Source organism: Equus przewalskii, chromosome 16 (assembly GCF_037783145.1).
Source record: "Equus przewalskii isolate Varuska chromosome 16, EquPr2, whole genome shotgun sequence".
Classification (NCBI taxonomy): Eukaryota; Metazoa; Chordata; class Mammalia; order Perissodactyla; family Equidae; genus Equus; species Equus przewalskii.
Window position 1 is genome coordinate 14,887,704 of NC_091846.1, and position 20,956 is coordinate 14,908,659.

The 20,956-nt window shown below is 39.5% G+C and overlaps 1 protein-coding gene across 7 annotated transcripts in view; it reads right to left on the bottom strand.

Annotated features, from left to right (window-relative positions):
* Positions 1–20,956, bottom strand: part of CCDC169 (coiled-coil domain containing 169) — a 97,997-nt gene that overhangs the window by 46,684 nt on the left and 30,357 nt on the right. For all 7 annotated transcript variants that reach the window (XM_070578018.1, XM_070578023.1, XM_070578019.1 and 4 more), the window contains 3 exons: positions 5,500–5,598; positions 5,233–5,286; positions 648–724 (listed from right to left, as the gene is read on the bottom strand). In XM_070578018.1, coding sequence (XP_070434119.1) covers positions 648–724; positions 5,233–5,286; positions 5,500–5,598 — 230 coding nt within the window. The remainder of the gene's footprint in view (positions 1–647; positions 725–5,232; positions 5,287–5,499; positions 5,599–20,956) is intronic.

A 20,956-nucleotide genomic window follows, 5' to 3' on the forward strand; every position in this document is an offset into this window, starting at 1 on the left:
AAGAAACTTACTATCTTGCATACCCCTTGAGTGCCTGTATTTGAAAAGGATTCTGATTTATAGATAATTTATGTCTTGGTTTACTTTTTTTATATTAAGTTATATATGAATATATTCCCGTACATGGGATAAATTTTATAAGACAGGGAATGCCTGAGTAATTCTTCTGTACTTAATACAGGACCAGGAACAACTGTGTGTAGATATAACCTCCTAGACCCATAAAACGTTCCTCTGTTCTTTATTCATCTTAAATTGTTTTTGTTTACATAGAAAAACATAGTTTAAACTGCACTATCATCTACATTTATTTCCTCACTAAAACGGTTAAGGCTGATAATTTAATTGTATTTATATTGTTGTTAATGGTGTAGTTTTAAGCTCTCCTTGGGTACAGTATTGTTTTACCTTAGAAAATGTAAACTTTTCATGTTGGAGGACAAAAAATGTTCCTGTGATCTATAAAATGTATATAAATAGCGAAAGGAGAGGACAAACTTCTTTAAGTTCTCTTACCATCTGCTACTTTATATCGTTGCTATAAAATCTAGATGTTCAACTTCCAAAATATAATGGACACCTGTTTTGTCAGTACCACTCACTTTCAAATATAACTAATTAGAAAGGAAAGATACAGTTAGACTTACGTTTTCACGAGATTCTGCTTCATTCTAGGCAGTTGATCCTTCTGTTGTCTTTTAGACATTTGGTATGAGCCAGAGACCTGAAATACAAACATTTAAGCATTCATCCTCTTATTTCATGATTGATTTCAGAGATAAGAGGAACAATCAATTCTCAATTAACTGTTAACCAAGTCCGTTAGTAGCACGTATAAGAGAAGCTAAAAATAATGGGAAATTCTGGCCCTCTCCAGCAGTATGAGGCTTCTAAAGATAGTAGAAACCCCTCTATCGCAAGCTCACACTCCATACCATTTTAAAAATAAATATAGAGGGAACTGTGAAAATCATATCGTCTACATGGTATAGATTATTAAGGATTTTGTAATAGACACTAAATATAAATAATACTTGGACTCTGTCATTAAGGTAGATAAGACAATAGAAAATGTAGATATGTTGAAATGGAAAGACAAGATCATATTTTCATGTTTGTCTATTTTGAAATTCTTCCAGGAGACAGAAGTAGAGACTGCTTGTGGGTGGTGTAAATATAATCTGCAATTCAGGAGCAATTGAGGCTGATGACCTTAGAGATGGCAATTGAAGCCACAAGTAACTGAGATCATTCATTGAGAGCACACAGAGAAATAAGAGAGTTGATGATATAAACTTGGGAAAGCAACTTTTAAGGGATAGGAGAATCAGTCAAGATAGATAAGGCCATCATCTAAACAATGGAAAAGCCCAGGAAAAAATACTGTTATGAAAGTCAAGAGGGGGGAATATTTTAAAAAGTGAGCATAGTTAGACTATGGAATGCCTCAGAGTTGTCTACTACCAGGAGGCTTGAAGGGAGTCAATGTATTTGGCTATTAAAAGCTAAACTGTGTCAGGGTCCAATGGTGGGGTCAGAAGGAGGGAAAAGCAAAGGCAGTGAGTATAGCCACTCTTTCACGAAGTTTGGCTGAGAAAAAGAAAGCTAAGGTAGTAATTTTATGAGGATAGTCAGAGTAAAATAAAAGTTTGTTTTCATTTTGTTTTGGTGGAAGAAATGAGCATGTTGTAAAGGGCTAAGCCACAGCCAACAGAAGAGAGATTAAAAATATAAGAGGAAATAATTATTAACTGAGTCCTAAAGGCAGTAGATAGACTTGGGAAGAAGTTTGGGCTGCTTTTTCTTTAAGACAGGATGGGGAACAGGAATGGTGGATAAAGATATAGACACATTTGAAGGTAAAAGGGAAGATAGTTGGATTTCACACCTGATGAACTCTCTTTTTTTTGTGAAGTAAAATGCTAGATCACCGGCTAAGAGTGATAACTTTGGGCACGTTGGACAAGAAGATGGAATTTGCTCATTTATCTACTCAGCAAATGTTATTGAGTATCTACTATGTGTCACCACTAGATGAGGCACTGGGGTACGAAGACAAATCATGGTTCTTACAATCTATTGGGGAAACAGCAAAACAAATAGATTGTACAATTCACTGCCTTGGCAGAGGTCTGCATAGGTGCTTTGTAAGCATACAACAAATTCAGGCTATAGGGGGCTCCACATGGAAGAGTAGCCAATGAAGAACTAGAGAAAGGACATTCCAGGCAGAAGGAGCAGCAAGAGCCTAGGGTATAAAGTACCGTGATAGACCTAAGAATTGCGCATATTGTTGGTCTAGCTGGAGTACAGGCTGTGAGTAGGGACAAGGCTGAAGAGGCAGGCACTGGTGTCAGAGAGGACCTTGAAGAACACACCAAAGAGCTTTGCTGAGATCCTTTTACAATGCAAAGTCACTGAAGGTTTTAAATGAGGAACAACACCATAATGTCTGTATTTCGGAATGATCGCTTGGGCAGCAGAGAAGAAAAATGAGTATGGTGAGGACAAGATGTTAACAGCTATGCTGTTGAGATTATATCTTAAGTCTAGATTTAAAGCTGGGGACCTCTACTTTTAAATGAACAATACCAAAATAAGAGTTGTCAAAAAAGGCAGCAGAAATAGCTGGATAGTCTGGAACCTGTTATGAGGAATGGCTAATGTAACTTAATATTTTAGTTCAGAAAAAAAAAAAACTATAGGAAGACTGAGAGTTACTTTTAATTCTTTGAAAAGTTGTCATATAGAAGGGGAGTGTAGAATTGTTCTGTGTTCTTCAGAGGATGGAAATAAAATCAATGGATTTTAAGGAAGCTCCAGGGAAGGAGAATAACGAGCATCATAAGATGCTTTACCACGTCTAGAATTAACTAACAACGAAAACAAAATGGCCTCAGTTTCCTTATCTGTAAACCAAAGCAATATATTCAACAAACTTTCAGATCCATTGCTAAAATTCTATATTTATGGGAATAGAAGTTGTGTTTATTATGTGTTGCAAGAAGCTCTAGTCAGTCTTTCTGTCTGACTTTTAAGTAATGCACTACCTGAATATTCTTTAAAAATAACGTCTGTACTTTATGCACACTGTGTAAAATAGAAGAATCCGGAGATGTAGAAACTCAGTTTCAGTCAAAACAGTGAAGACAGCAGAAGTATAAAGAGCAGACTCAGCAAATAGCTCTAGTTATCTACCAAAGAATCAATTATTCATGCATTCAGCGTGGAAAGAACTGCAAATCATCCATTGACCTTTCCAGTCACCATGTATCCACATGGTCAGAACCATCTTTGACTATAAAGATGAACAATTCACTCTAGAGTGAAAATCCTTATTAACATTTATACTGGGGAACAGGATTAACATCTTCCTGGGAAGCTGTTAAAATAGGCTTTGATTAAATGTTCAGTGATCCTGTATAATCAGGGTAGGAACTATTCCACCTACATGAATTTTTCAGCTAATCAAAACAAAGGAGGAAGGCTAAGGCAAGTAGAAATTCTGACATCCCTGTCACAGTGAGAGGGGCTAGGGAGATCAGGAAAGAAAAACAGGAAGATACTGTCCACCATTTACTGGAATTTGGAACCTATTACGTGCCGGGCATTTCACTCAGCACTTTACATACATATAATCTCTAAACATTCACAACCCCCCTGCAAGATACTGCTATTATTTCCCTGATACAGAGGAGGAAAGAAACTAAAGCACAAAAAGGTCACACTGCAGTAAATACAAAGCTGGGATTCAAATCCAAATTTGCAATGACTCCAAAGTCTGTGGCCTTTCATCACATCACGGCTTCATAAAGGAGGCAGCATTTGTGCTGGACCCTTGAAGGAAACAGAACTGGCGTGTATGAGAAGCAGCACATTCCAAGTGGAGCACATGGTCTGAGGAAAGGGATGAGGGTGCCTGCACTGCAGGAGGAAGCAGTGCTTCCAGCCAAGGACCTGGGACCATAAAGCTTGAATTAATTGTCCATATTATGGGTAAGAGACCACAAGGAGTGACCCTATCTTGTCTCAATTTCCTACTCACCTTAGCACTAGAAGTCCAAGCCTCCCATTACCCACTATTGCCCTGACTTCCATTCTCAAATTGTTCTATACTTCCTTTGTCAGCTCCAATTCTCAAACCTAACTCACTCGCTCTCAATCCTTTTGTTGATTCAATGGATACTCTGGATCAGTGATTAGCAGATTACCTTTATGACAAACCCAGCCCTCGAGGTCCTCTACCTCTTTGCCTCACCTGGCTATGTCCTAAGGACTCCCACCCTCTTTTTGGCTCTTCTTCCCTTGACTATCACTGTTGAAACTCTTCAGAGCTATATCCTAGACTATCTTTTCTTTTCACCCTGTGTATTCTCCCTGATATATTTCATTCATTCACATGGCGTGATTTACTATCTATATGCTAATAATTTCCAAATTTATATCTCCAATCTTTATCTTTTTTTTTCTGAGATTCACATATCCAACTGATCTTTGGACACGTCCATTTGGATAATGCACATTGAAAACTGAACTCGTATCCTAATCTTAAAACACATACGAAAATGAAGTTAATAAGGACTAAATATTTAAATGTCAAATATTAAGCAATATAAGTACTAAAAGAGATGTGATGAATGTTGTGAAACATTAAGATGCAGATAGTCTTTTAAACTATGACATCAGAGGCCATAAATAAAAGATAGCTCTGACAACATTGAAACAAAAACTCTATTAATATCAACATCATAAATAAAACTGAAAGGCAAATGAAAAACTGTGGAAAATATGTGCAACATCTTTCATAATTTACTGTTCACATTCCTGTCCTGTCATTTGTAAGTACACTTGTTCTAGCAATAGCAATGCTCTATCTTAGACCTCAACACACATAATTATGAAGTGAAGCGCCTTGAATTTCATGATAGCAGAGGGATAACTGCTTATTTGTTTGAATTCTAGCAATCACAGATCAAACTAAAAGCATAACTAAGGAAACAAGTATGCAAAAAATTGTCTTAATTTGGGAAACTTTTACCTCCTTTTTACCTTTTCATAAAAGTTATGTACTTTCCTTTTCACCCTCCATATTCAGAAACTTGGTACCTTTTCTCCCATAATTCCAACATCTGTTTCTCTACTAACCCAAACCAATCAAAAACCTAGAAAAGTGAAAAACATAAAGTAAAAGGAAACTCTTAGAATTTGGAAGTAAAAAATAAAAAATGTTACCTGAGACATCTCAGCTAGGTATATACGGCGTTCATTGTTGGTCTTGTGGTACGCCTATACGGAAGATACCAAAGTGAAGAATCCAGCATGAGAGGAGATTGACAATACTAGCAAGACTTTTACTAAGTCTCAATCTTGTTTTCTAAAAAATAGTGTAGGAAATAGTTTTGTAACTATTTTGTAATAATTATATAGTAGGTTTGTAGATAACATACTAAAAATTATGGCAGTTTCAAAGGAATTTCTTAGTATAGAAGAAAAACAAACCTTTGACTCTTGTTCCAGTCTCAGTGCATAGTTTTTCACTTGATTTTCAAGACTCCTCTTTTCTTTTTCTAGCTGTTTAAGTAATGTATTTAAGGATTCCTGAAAGTATAAATAGCAAAGTTTTACATGTACTCATGTTCTAAACAACAGTAAGCAATGACCAACAATTTCTTCACAGGTGAATGCCTTCTACCTCATAACAATTTGTGATTTCATAATGTTATAATATGTACCTTTCAAGTAATAGTAGTAATAATAATTACAAGATTTCTTGAACCCTAACAACATGCCACATCCTGTGCTAAGTGGTTTCCATAGAGTATTTGATTTAATCCTTATTACAGCCCTTGAGATGGCTAATATATTTATTTCCATTTTACTGTTGAGAAAATTGCATCTGATAGGTTAAATAACTGGGCCAAAGATGCACAGCTAATAAATGGTGGATCTGTAATTAGAACACAGGTTATCTGACTCAAAAGGCCACACGTGCTCAACAGTTATTCTGTGTGTGTTCGCACGATTGCTACCAGTGAAACAGAAGTGCAGTGGTAGAACAGGCAATAAGGTTGATAACCAGGGGAATTGTGAGAATATCGCAGAGCAAGGCAGTTCCGGAAACTAAGACCTCCATCCAGATACCCCTCATCACAAACAGCTGAAGCTGAGTAAAGAAGAGAGTTAGCGAAGTGCCAGAGTGACAAGGCAGTACACCAATTTGGTTTAAAATTTTAGTCCCCAAACTAATAACTGATCATTTTCAGTGCCTTCAATTATTTCTCATATTCTTACACATTAAATAAAAAAATCTCCAAGTTGAATTCTATACAACTCTTCTTGGTCATGATCTAGGTCACTGACTCTATTAAAAGAAACAAAGAAAAACGGAAGCAGCTGATTTAAATCTCCACAAAGCTAAACTGCAGGATATTTTAGAGCTCATAGCCTCCTCTTGAAACACAGCTAATTCTCTAAAAACTTTACTTATTCTTAGGTACTTGTTAATAATTTCTAGAATTTAAAAAATTGTATCAACAGGATAATTAGGTCAGCTGAAACAGAGCAAGTTCTGGTCTCTAAAAATAACACCAGTGATAAAACAAATGCCTTGGAAGTGACAATCCTCCACCATGCATATTTGATTAACATCCCTGTTCAAACGTAATCGGGTGATAGCTCAGGCAGGCATTATTTGTCTTTGAAAATTATGCACTGGCATCATCAATGAGTTTCAGTCCCCCTCCCTCAAGTACGAACTTGCTCCAGAAAAAAATCAATGAAAGCCCTGCAAATATAAGAGGCTAAAATGAGTTACTTTATAGAAAATATCTAAAACCTTATGAAATAAACCACTGCTCAAGCATGAAAGCTTTTGAAGGGATAATCAGGGACTGATGGAAGCCCTTCAGATTTTGCTGCATGAACCCTTGCTCTGAGGCTTCCAAGCTTAGCCTATCGTAGTGATATGGTTCAGTTGTATCACCGTTAAGTACATTTTTATAGATGTTAAAGAGAATCTAACCCCTTTTTAATATTGTTTTAATGGGGAAATGCACTCTAAGTCCTAAAAGAAGTTAGCTTACAAATAAACTACTGGAATACAAATTATTTTTATATTACAGATGATTTGATGAGATATGATCCCAAACTCTGGAAGCTCATATGAGAAGTGTATATATGAAACAGTTACAATTCAAGGCAATGTACGATTAAACGCCAAAATGAGAAACAGATAATAAACGCTTCACAAGTTTTTAAAAGAGGCTGATCCATGTGGGCTAAAGCACTCAGGTCCTCGACATGGGAAGGATTGGGATGGGCAAAAATGAGGGGGCCAGGGGAGCTATGTATTGGTTATAGGCTTGCGTCAGAAATGATTATTTATGTCAGACTATGTCTTGCTGCTACTCCCATCCTGACTAGTTTCCTTGTCTTGTCGCCTAATTTTACAATTCATTCATTTATTCAGAAATTATTCATCAAGCACCTCCTGTGTGTCAGGCATTGTGCTAGGATGCCACAGTAAGAATTACAAACTCAGACCCTGTCCTCATGAAGCTGAGAGTCTAACAGGAGGCCAGAATGTGGTCCATCTTGGTGAATATAAGACATGAGCTTGAGAAGAATCTGTATTCTACTGTTGTTGGATGGAATATTCTATAAATGTCAATAGACTAAGTTGATTGATAGTGCTGTTCAGGTCAACTATATCTTTACTGATTTTTCTGCCTGTTTGGTCTATCAATTACTGACAGGGGGGTGTTGAAGTCTCCAACTTTCATAATGTACTTGCCTATTTTCCCTCCAGTAATTCACCAAAATTACCAATTAAGTGTTCCTACTAGTTTATGTTTCCAGCAGCTTCAGTTCCAGACAAGCAGTTCTCAGTGACCATCTGGATTTGTCTGTTTATGTAGATTTCAAGGTGGAAGTTTGCCCTGCAAACTCAGTTCTCTAATGAGTCAAGAAGAGTCACTGACTTTCAGGTGATCCACCTTTTTTCTTGTTGTGATGATAGGACTGATGACTTCCAAGCACTTATACATTGGAGCTAAAACTGGAAAGTGCAAGCCTTTCTTGATCCTCTTTTCTAAGTGGAATGGAAATAATGCATTCTCCAAATCAACGGCTGCATATCCTACACCTGAAGACTTATTAGTCTGCTCTAGCAGTTTTACCACATCTGGCAAAGCAGCTGCAGTTGGGGCCACTAACTGGTTATGTCTGTGGTAGCCTACAGTCTTTCTCCGAGGTGCATCCAGTTTTTGCAGGGGCCAGACTGGCAAATTAATCAGAGCTATGATGGGCACCAGCTCCTTTGCATCTGTTAGTTCTTTGGTTGTGGGACTAATCTCTCTGTCTTCCTTGGGTTACAAAATTGTTTTGTTTTATAATTTTGGCCTTGGGTGAGAGGACACAGTTTCTAAAGTTTCCATTTTGTCTTCCCCAACATGATAGCTTTTCCTTCAGCAATGAGGGCCCAGTGTGGAAGTTAATATCAACTGCCAAGTATATCTATTTCAATTATGTGCTCAGGGACTGGGAAAATTATCTCTGTGGGGCAGGGGAGTCTGTGGGCACATTGGGCCCAGTGTGATTGGGACTTTAAGCATAGATCCCATTCTGGGAATCAATGTCAACTCAGACCTCAAAATGTCTGGTTATTTCCTTTTCCACAGCATACAGTAACCTGTATAAGTGGCCAGAGATCCCTTTGCGGGAAGCCTGGAGATACCGTCATGATATATACTTGGACTGTTATTTCAGGGTCCTTCCTCCTGGGAACCCAGTCAGCTCTTTGGTCAATGATTACTGGTTCAAGCCTGAGAAATGAGCAAAGAATTGTGCTTTCTATTGGGTTAATTGTCCTCAGCCTCCTACTCCTCTGTTCTCATTTGTTTCGGTTTTTTTTAGTGCAGAAGATTGACCCTGAGCTAACATCTGTAGCCTATCTTCCTCTTTTTGCTTGAGGAAGATTGTCCCTGAGCTAACATCTGTCCCAATCTTCCTCTCTTTTGTATGTGGGATGCCACCACAGCATGGCTTGTTGAGCAGTGTGTAGGTCCACATCTGGGATCTGAACCTGCAAACCCCTGGCTGCCACAGCAGAGTGCACAAACTTAACCACTATGCCACCATGCCGGCCCCTGTTCTTGCCTTTTTTTGTTATAGATGTTGAACAGCACCCTCATTAATTGGCCTGGCACCAGGAGAGGAGGTGGGGGCAGCTCCGGGGCAGGGAGCCTGTTGCCTTGTTGGGGAGACGCCTCTGCAGCATCTTCCAGGACAGTGAATGCTCTAGCACTTACTAGAGCTAGAAGTGGGCTGCCTCTGCATGCCCAGAGAGTCCAGGTGGACTTGTAGAGTCAGCATCCTCAGGTGCATCCATCCAGATGTCCTGTCACAGTTTTCAGGATCTCCAATTGTCCCTGTCAGGGCCCTGCCCTTCACATAACAGACCTGAATGGACCGAGCATTCAAAGGCCTCTGGAGCTCTGTAACTCTCACGATCAGGTCTTCGGCCTACTGTTCTGTTGTGTCTGCCCTTCCACTACCATTATAGGAGGGCTCTTTAGAGGCTACCACCAAGATTCTCTGGTTTTCACTCTTAGATATTAAGTGCTTGTTAACTGTTCTCAGTCTCTCATTATCCTTATGCAAGGTGTCAATACAATTTAGCAATAACCCCATATTTTCCAAATGCCCACATCATGGCTTCTTCCACAGTATTCTCCTCCACCAGAACATTTTCTGAGGTCAACATCTTTAACAATTAACAAGTGAAATCTTTAACAATTGAACTGCCACGCTGGGCCAAGTTCTGTTGGTGCCACATCTACCAATCAGGACAGCATCCTCTGCCTGTCAAGCAGTAAGTGAGCCAGTCCCAAATCCCCGTCTTACCCTCTGTTTTCTTGTATCACTCTCAGTGCCACTAGTTTTAGATTTGGTCTTCTGAGAAGGAGACACCGAAACAGGATTAAATGTGAATGCCTGCTCCATGCGGGCCGGCCCCATGGCCAAGTTGTTGGGTTCGCGTGCTCTGCTTTGGTGGCCTGGGGTATTCACTGGTTCAGATTCTGGGTGCCGACATGGCACCGCTCATCAGGCCATGCTGAGATGGTGTCCCACATAGCACGACCAGAAGGACCTGCACCTAGAATATACAACTATGTATTGGGGAGCTTTGGGGAGAGGAAGGAGAAGGGAAAAAAAAAAAGATTGGCAACACTTGTTAACTCAGGTGCCAATCTTTAAAAAAAAAAAATAATGCCTGTATGAAAGGAAATAGGGAGGGAGCAGGAGAAGGCTGGGAAAGCAGTCCGATAGCAATGCAAGTCTGAGGTTTAGTGAAGAGGAGAGAGAAAGAAGGTTGGGTGGAAGTGGAAGCATCTTAGGATGGCATGCAGCCTACGGAAAGTTTGTCAAAGCCATCAGGGCATCCTTAAATTCCAAAGTCAGCAGACAATGGAATTCTTTGTTTCCCTGGAATGAGTCTGCCTTAGTATCCTGACTACACTCAATCATGGGCAAGGAATAGCCTGTGGGAGGTGTGGTCTTGATGCAAGAGCAGTGATGAATTTCAAAGCCCAACACCTGGGCCTCCAGTCAATTACCCTGCCTGGTCTGTGAAGTCTGTGAAGTGCATTCTTTGGGCCACTATATTAACTATGTTTTCTAAAGGGCATTTCAGTTTTACAAACGGAAGAATCCGCCAATCTCTTACCCTGTGAGGTTTAATCCTGGCTCTGGCTTTCTGGGAGTAGGGCACGGGAAGAGAGCTGAGAGTTCCATTATTCAGATTGCATATTTTCCCTTAATTCCATCATTTTTAAACCTCTATCTCTCTGTGCCTGAAGCCCCAAAGTCCAGAGCCATTGCAGCTTAATTTCTCCAGAAAATAGACTATGGACTGAAGGAGAGCATCCTGGCTATGTGGAGTAGCAGAGGGGTCCCAGTGGCCAACTGCTCTAGGTATATACGTTCCACTGAATGCCCAGTTTTCAGTTCCTTCCTCACCCTGCCTTCCTCAGCATCTGGTGCTGCCAGTCCTAAAGCACTCAGCAGGTCTGAGGGCGACTGCTTTGTTTTCACTGACATTCTTCTCTGCAGGCCCTTAGTTGCTTCCTCAGCTCTGCCAAGTCAGTGACTATTCCTCTAACTTTGGGTCTTCCAATATTTGTTTAAATCTCTCACTCACTGAGATCTCTGTCTCTATTCTTCTTATGACTCACTTCAGTTATCAACTATGTTTCTCTGCTAATAAATATCATATCTAAATCTAAAACTAGAGCCCAGGGTACATATTCTTAACATTTTCTTGACATCTGAAACTCAACTTTTCCAAAACCAACTTTATGATTTTACTTACACAAATTGTACCCTGATAAACTCAGTTTTTTAATGGTACCAAGAATAGTTTTCTTTTTTTCTTTTTTTTTTTTTTTTTTGAGGAAGATTAGCCCTGAGCTATTTACTGCCAGTCCTCCTCTTTTTTGCTGAGGAAGCCTGGCCCTGAGCTAACATCGTGCCCATCTTCCTCTACTTTATACGTGGGGTGCCTACCACAGTATGGCTGCCAAGCTGTGCCATGTCCGCACCCGGGATCCGAACCGGCGAACCCCGGGCCGCCTAGAAGCGGCACGTGCGAACTGAACCGCTGCAGCACCAGGCCGGCCCCCCAAGCATAGTTTTCTAATTTCACATGGGATATTTGAGAGTATTTTAGGAATTTTTTACATGGGAAGAAGAGTACGGGTTTGTGAGACAGTAGCATGTAAGGGTGACTATGCCAAACAATGAACTGTCGTAGTCATTTAAAATAAAATTTCCTGGGGCAGGCCCGGTGGCACAGAAGTTAGGTGTGCACTTTCCATTTCTCGGCGGCCCAGGATTCGCCGGTTCAGATCCCGAGTGCAGACATAGCACCACTTGGCAAAAGCCATGCTGTGGTAGGCATCCCACATGTAAAGCAGAGGAAGATGGACATGGATGTTAGCTCAGGGCCAGTCTTCCTCAGCAAAATGAAGAGGATTGGCAGTAGTTAGCTCAGGGTTTATCTTCCTCAAAAAAAATAAAATAAAATAAAATTTCTTAACGGAGCTCAGACCTGGGAGCCTACTACATGTATTCTCTCCCTTATTAGTTTCACAGTCAAAATAGTCTTGACTAAAATAGGAACCATTCTAATTAAGCACATTTTTTAAAGCCCCATACTACTATTACTTCAATAATATTTTGTCAATAATTTTTTTTTCTTTTTGAGGAAGATTAGCCCTGAGCTAACTGCTGCCCATCCTCCTCTTTTTGCTGAGGAAAAGTGGCCCTGAGCTAACATCCATGCCCATCTTCCTCTACTCTATATGTGGGATGCCTACCACAGCATGGCTTGCCAAGCGGTGCCATGTCCGCACCCGGGATGCGAACCGGTGAACTCTGGGTCGCCGAAGTGGACCATGCACACTTAACTGCTGCGCCACTGGGCCAGCCCCCGTCAATAATTTTATACTGAAACACGATGAATTTTAAAATAGATCACATTTGAGACATTAACCACCTATCTTGTACTAGAGTTAAGAATTCCTAAAAAATTTAAAAACACTTCTTTTTGCAATGTACTAATTTCATAAACCTTATAGATGCCATGTGGAAAATGTCTTAAGCAGTAACTTCATATCAGATTTGGACCACTTGCCTTGTCCTTCTGACTTTCTGCATTACCATCTTCAACTTTAACATCTTGATTTCTTATCCTTCCAGCCTGTAACATACCACTTTGTCTTCTGCTCTGTGCTTGTTGGTTCCCTCTAGGCTCAGCATAGAGACATAAGGTATTTTATCTTCTCTAGTTAGCCTCAAGACTGCCCCCACAAGTAGAATTCCTGGGACCTGTCTCACTCTCCTTCCCTACATCTGCTTCCTATAGTTGAGTTTTAGATGCACTATACTCTGAAATTATGCTATAACTCAGGAAATTAGGACAGTTCATGGTGGTAATCTCATGGAAATAATGCAAGCATAAAAATAAATTGTCTCAAGTAATGTAATCTATCACATCAACAGACTAAAAAAGAAAAATCAAATGATTATATCAATAGATGCAGAAAAAGCATTTGACAAAAATCCAACACTCATTCATGATGAAAACTCTCAGTAAACTAGGAATAGAAGGGAATTTTCTCAACTTGATAAAGAATATCTACAAAAAAGCCATATAATAACATCATACCCATTGGTGAGAAACTTGAAGCTTTCCCACTAAGATGAGGTACAAGGCAAGTCTGTCCCCTCTCACCACTCCTTTTCAAGATTGCACTGGAAGTCCTGGCTAATGCAATAAGGCAAGAAAAGGAAAGTAAATGTATATAGATTTGGAAAGAAGATAAAAAGCTGTCTTTGTCTGCAGATGACCTGATTATCTATGTAGAATATTCAAAAGAATCAACAAAAACCCCCAGGAACTAATAAGCGATTATAGCAAAGCTACAGGATACAAGGTTAATATACAAAAGTCAATTGCTTTACTATATACCAGCAATGAACAAGTAGAATTTGAAATTAAAAACGCAATTCCATTCACATGCACCCCCAAAAGTGAAATACTTGGGTATAAATCTAACAAAGTAAATACAAGATCTTTATGAAGAAAACTACAAAACTGTGATGAATGAAACCAAAGAGCCGAATAAATGGAGGGATATTCCATGTTCATGGATAGGAAGATTCAATATTGTCAAGGTGTCAGTTCTTTGCAACTAGATCTATAGATTCAGTGCAATCCCAATCAAAATCCCAGCAAGTATATTGTGGATATCGACAAACTGATTCTAAAGTTTATATGGTGAGGCAAAAGACCCAAAATAGCCAACACAATATGAAAGGAGAAGAGCAGAGTTGGATGATTGACACTAACCAACTTCAAGACTTACAATAAAGCTACAGTAATCAAGACAGTGTGGTATTGGCAAAAGAATAGGCAAACAGATCACTGGTACAGAATAGGGAACTCTGAAATAGAGCCCCAGGACAAACAGAGCCTTTGTCAACTGATCTTTAGCAAAGGAGCAAAGGCAACACAAGAGAGCAGATATAGTCTCTTCAACAAACAATGCCAGAACAACTAGACATCCACATGCAAAAAAATGGATTTAGACAATACCTTATACCCTTTATAAAAATTAACTCAAAGTGGATCACAGAACTAAATGTAAAATGCAAAACTATAAAATTCCTAGATGATGACATAGGAGAAAACCTAGATGACCTTGGATATGGTGATGCCTTTTTAGATACAATACGAAAATATGAAAGACATTATCCATGCAAGAAATAATAGATGAGCTGGTCTTCATTAAAATGAAAAATTTCTGCTCTGTGAAAGACACTGTCAAGAGAATCAGAAGACAAGCCACAGACTGAGAGAAAATATTTACAAAAGACACACATGATAAAGGATTGTTATCTAAACTATACAAAAACTATTAAAACTCAACAACAACAAACAATAAATTAAAAAATGGGCCAAGAACAGCTTATGTTTGACAAAGGAGCTGAGGGCATACAATGGAGAAAAGAAAGTCTTTTCAACAAATGGTGCTGGGAAAACTGGAAAGCCACATGTAAAAGAATGAAAATTGACCATTCTTTTTCACCATTCATCAAAATAAACTCAAAATGGTTCAAAGACCTAAAGGTGAGACCTGAAACCATAAGGCTTCTGGAAGAAAACGTAGGCAGTACACTCTTTGACATCAGTATTAAAAGGATCTTTTCAGACACCATGCCTTCTCAGAGAAGGGAAACAATAGAAAGAATAAACAAATGGGACTTAATCATATTAAAGAGCTTCTTCAAGGCAAATGAAAACAGGATTGAAACAAAAAAACAACCCACTAACTGGGAAAAAATATTTGCAAGTCATATATCTGACAAAGGCTTAATATCCATAATATATAAAGAACTCTCGCAACTCAACAACAAAACATCAAACAACCCAATCAAAAAATGGGCTGGAGACATGAACAGACATTTCTCCAAAGAAGATATATGGATCGCCAATAGGCACATGAAAAGATGCTCATCATCGCTGATCATCAGGGAAATGCAAATCAAAACTACACTAAGATATCACCTTACACCCGTTAGAATGACAAAAATATCTAAAACTAATAGCAACAAATGTTGGAGAGGTTGCGGAGAAAAAGGAACCCTCATACACTGCTGGTGGGAATGCAAACTGGTGCAGCCACTATGGAAAACAGTATGGAGATTCCTCAAAAAATTAAAAATAGAACTACCATACGATCCAGCCATCCCACTACTGGGTATTTATCCAAAGAGCTTGAAGTCAGCAATCCCAAAAGTCCTATGCACCCCAATGTTCATTGCAGCATTATTTACAATAGCCAAGACATGGAAGCAACCTAAGTGTCCAGCAACAGACGAATGGATAAAGAAGATGTGGTACATATATACAATGGAATACTACTCAGCTGCAAAACAGAACAAAATCATTCCATTTGCAATAACATGGACGGACCTTGAGAGAATTATGTTAAGTGAAATAAGCCAGCGAGAGAAGGATAATCTGTGTATGACTCCACTCATATGAGGAATTTAAAACTATGGACTAAGAACAGTTTAGTGGATACCAGGGGAAAGGTGGGGTGGGGGGTGGGCACAAAGGGTGAAGTGGTGCACCTACAACATGACTGACGAACATTAATATACAACTGAAATTTCACAAGATTGTAACCTATCAATAACTCAATAAAAAAAATAAAATAAATAAAATAAAAGAGGAGAGACAAGGAAAATGACCACAGAATAAACTTTCAGAAGTGACCAGTATAAGGGCCAATGATTTGAAAGCTGCCCCGAAGTAAAGAAATTCTTGAATTTTTACCAACAAAAAAGCACCTGTTTACTGGTTGTTGAAAGAATGTTTATATACATTTCCATCCAGGATAACTTGATTGTCAAGAATAAATTTTTCCAAGTCCATGAAAAAAAAATAATAAAATAAATAAATAAATAAAAAATGGGCCAAGAACCTTAACAAACACCTCACCAAAGAAGATATACAGGTGCAAAATAAGCATGTGAAAAGATGCTTCACATCATATGGCATCAGGGAAATGCAAATTAAAACAACAATGAGATAGCACCAGCCCCAGTAGCCTAGTGGTTAACTTTGGTGTGCTCTGCTTCGGCAGCCTAGGTTCCATTCCTGGGTGCAGACCTACACCACTCTTCTGTCAGTGGCCATGCTGTGGCAGCAGCTCACATATAAAAGGAGGAAGGTTGGCAGCTGATGTTAGTTCAGAGTGAATCTTCCTCAGCAAAAACAACAACAACAATGAGATACCACTACACATCTATTAGAATAGCCATAACCCAGAACACTGACATGTTGTCAATGCTGACGAGAATGTGGAGCAATAGAAACTCTCATTCATTGCTGGCAGAAATGCAAAATAGAAGAGCCACTTTGGAAGACAGTCTGGTGGTTTCTTACAAAGCTAAAGATACTGTTACCATATAATCCAGCAACCACACTCCTTGATATTTACACAAAGGAGTTGAAAGCTTATATCCACACAAAAACCTGAACATGGATATTTATAGCAGCTTTATTCATAGCTGCCAAAATTTGGAAGTAACCAAGATGTCTCTCAGTAGGTGAATGATAAATAAACTGTGGTACATTCAGACAATGGAATATTATTCAACGCTAAAAAGAAATGAGCTATCAAGCCATGGAAGGACATGGAGGAAACTTAAATGCACATTACTAAGTGAAAGAAGCCAATCTGAAAAGGATACATACTGTATGATTCCAACTATTTGACATTCTGGAAAAGGCAAAACTATGGAGATAATAAAAAGATCAGTGGTTGTCAGGGATAAGAGGGAGGGGGAAGGGATGAATAGACAGAGCTCAGAGGATTTTAAGGGCAGTGAAAATACTCTGTATGGTATTACCATGATGGCTATAGGTCATTATTTGTCCAAACCCATAGAATGAATGTACAACACCAAGAGTAAACCCTAAGATAAACTATGGACTTTGGGTGATTATGATGTGTCAACGTGGTAGGTTCATTCCGGTAAGTGATGTTGATAATGGCAGAGGCTATGCATGTGTGGGAGTAGGAGATATATGAGAAATCTCTGTACCTTCCTCTCATTTTGTTGTGAACTTAAGTGCTCTAAAAAAACAAAGTATTAATTAACTAATTAATTTAAAAAATTGTCCTGGGGAGAGAACACATCCTGGATTTTGTAAAAACTATATTAGTCATTAAATATCTTGAACCATTAAAAGCAAAATATTTGTGATTATCCATTTATAAAATTATTATAGACATCAGAAATCCTTTACAATTTATAAAATTATACTATAATAACTTTAAAGTGCATTCTAGATTTTGATTCTTTATCTTACTGACTCCAAAATGAACTAATTATTTTTAAAATTATTTTATCAGAGGCACATGCTCTCTCATCTAATCACTTCTAATTCATTGGGAGACCCATAACTTAATGTTCTTCTTTTCCTAAGGAGTTCATTTCATCTGATTGTAGACTCAATGGTCACACACTAGTGCTCTATTAGCCACCTATTTTTTTTATTGCAATTTAGTATACAAATTGTAGTTGCTATAGTACTAAAGAACACATAAAAACTGCAAGTTAAAAAAAATCACCCTATTGAATGCTTACAAGAGAAAAATGAGAAAACAATTAATCACAGCTCCTCAATATGCAGTACTTTTCAATGAAGGCAATCGCAAACAATGAAGGATCACAGCACTCTGCATGCTTAAATACCCAGTGCCCCCTTGTGGACAATGTTGTTATTAGAATTCTACATAAAATCTGTTTAAACTAACTCTTCTCTGATTTGAGGCTACAACTGTTGCCAAACTGACCATTCCGATCCTTGGGGAGAACACAAACCTGGTGACGTCTGTGACAGAATACCTCAGTGGGCAGTCTCGCGTTGACTCTACAGATCTACTACCAGCCAGAGGGCTGGTGAGAATTCCTACCTTGCTTTGTTTATATCACCCACTTGAGAATCCAAGATCCTTTCATTAATCTTTTCACTATATGGCTGGTAAATCACTTTAATCACAAATATATTTACGGGTGTCAATGGCACTCTAGGGTAATTAATTTCAATGCCTGGTTATTAGGTTCTAAAATGTATATTTATGACTTAAAAAACAAAATTTCTAAGAATGTTCTGAAGTTGGAAATGACCAGAGTGGGCCCAGTGGGAGCACGACTGACTGGATGCGGCAGTAAGTGAGGTAGGGTTCCCAGGGAGGTCCAAACTGAGCTGGATGTTTATCCAGGGGCCCTTGAAGCAGCATAACTAAAAGGAGAATCTGAATTGCAGTAAAGGAGGGAAATAAATATCACGGTCAGGAAAATTGCATGGAGTGCGAAATGAGTAAGAGAAACCTCAATTAAATTAGAGTCAGGAAGACCTGTAAGGGGAGATCTCATGCCCTATTGAACATTGCCAATTGCTCCAAACAGGAAGAGATATAAGCTTGCATCTCTCACAGGAAGTAGAACTACTTTACAACTGAAGGAAGGTTTCTCTCCTCACCTGACAACAACCCAGCCAATGAGAAATGCCACTGCTCGGTCAATGAGAAGTCATTGCCACAGTGAAGTGTTACTTCCCCCAGTGGACTTTGTTTAGAGCAGCCCTTCCCTACTCCTGATTTTCGTCTAGAAAAGTAAGCTCCCCTCCTTTGTTTTCTGGATTTGCGTATGGTTTGCCATAGCATGCACATCCCAAGTTGCAATTGTTTTGGCTATTCCCAAATAAACTCCTTTTTCTTAAAAAAAGATTTTTTATTTTTCCTTCTTCTCCCCAAAGCACCCCAGTACATAGCTGTATATTTTTTAGTTGTGGGTCCTTCTAGCCATGGCACATGGGATGCCACTCCAGCATGGCCCGACAAGTGGCGCCAGGTCCACGCCCCAGATCCGAACAGGCAAAACCCTGGGCCGCTGAAGCAGAGCGCACCAACCCAACCACTCAGCCATGGGGCCAGCCCCTAAACTCATTTTAAGGGTAAAATAACAGACAAATTTGTTTTTTCAGCTGACAAATTTGGTGTCAGAAGTAGGACCCGAAGGAGGTGACCTCCAAGAGATGGCAACCCCCAGAATTGAGTGAGGTACCCACACTGAGCCCCTTGGGTTCATCACTTCTGTGAATTGCCGCCCGCTTTCAGTTTGGAGAGTCCTCTCTCAGATTTTGAGCTCTGCTCTCTCTGCATTCTGAGTTCTCCAGCTTTATTCAGAATTGGGAGGGGCTTTGTCCTTTTTGGGAAGGGACTTTGTCCTTCTGGTTCAAGGCTCTGTCCTTGGGTTCAAGGCATCATCCTTGGTGAGTAATCAGTTATTTTCTGAAGGTAACACAGTTCCTTTTGGGGCTCAGGCTTGCTGAGGATCCAGGAGTTTTTCTTTGGTTTTCAGATTCCTTTTGGAATCAAGGCTAGGAACCCAGCAAATTTCTTCCCTTCCTTCCTTCCTTTCTTTTCTTTCTCTCTTTCTCTTTTTTTGGGTGAGGAAGATTGGCCCGGAGCTAACATCTGTGCCAATCTTTTTTTCTTTTTTTTTATGTGGGTCACTACCACAGCATGGCTTGATGAGTGGTGTAGGTCTGCGCCCAGGATCCAAACCAGTGAACCCTAGGCCACTGAAGCAGAGCATGTGAATTTAAGTGCTATGCCACCAGGCTGGCCCCTCTAGCAATTTTGTTCTGTTTTTAGATTCCTTTGGGGATCAGGGCTAGGACTCTAGCAAATTTCTTGGGTTTTCAGAAGAAAATTCAGAAATGGCATCCCAGTCATCTAAATGTTCTGAGGGCAGCCCTTCTTCAGGGACCCCAAACAGGCTTTTGTTTAAGAACTTTGGGTCCCCTATATGTGCATTTTCAACTATATGGGCCAAACAGACCAAAAGCAGTCCAAAATGCCATTTCCACTGGCCATTATAGAGAACTTTCAATCTCCCCAAACTCACTTTTCTTTTTTTTATTCCTGTGTTGGTTTATTAATTTTTTTTTTTTTTTTTTTGAGGAAGATTAGCCCTGAAGTAACATCTGCTGCCAATGCTCCTCTTTTTGCTGAGGAAGACTGACCCTGAGCTAACATCCATGCCCATCTTCCTCCACTTTCTATATGGGACGCCTACCACAGCATGGCATGCCAAGTGGTGCCATGTCTGCACCCAGGATCCGAACCACCAAACCCCTGGCCGCTAAGCAGAATGTGCGCACTTAACTGCTGTGCCACCGGGCCGGCCCCCAGACTCACTTTTCTTAAAACCAAATTGGAAGACCACAGCTCTAAAATTAAGCAAAACAAATGGTATGACTATTTTTATTGGTACCTGGAGGCTTCTGGACACACACAAAGCTCTAAAATCACCTCACTACAAGATACCGTGTCTAAATTAGCTGAAACAACTAAAAAACTGAGAGAGAACAAAATGGCTTCTGAAGCTTCATGTTCTCCTCCCCTTTCTTCTTTGTTTCAGGTGCCATCTTGTTTGTCTTCCCAGACTCCTTTGTTTCAGACTCCACTCTGGCAGCATCTTTGCTCAGGCTCCACCCCCAATGCCATCTTCTTTTCCCATCTGTGAAAACCTGCCCCCTTTAAAATCAGACCCTCTGAGCATTCAAATGCTGGGCCCCTAATTACTATTTCTAAGTTAACTGGAACAAATAACTAGAAGGAAAATTTTAAATAGCAATTGCCCTAGGCTTTTTTTTTAAAGATTTATTTTTATTTTTTCTTCCTCCCCAAAGCCCAAGGGCATAGCTGTATATTCTAGTTGTAAGTCCTTCTAGTTCCTCTGTGTGAGCAGCCACCACAGCATGGCTACTGACAGACAGGCGGTGTGGTTCTGTGCCCTGGAACTCATG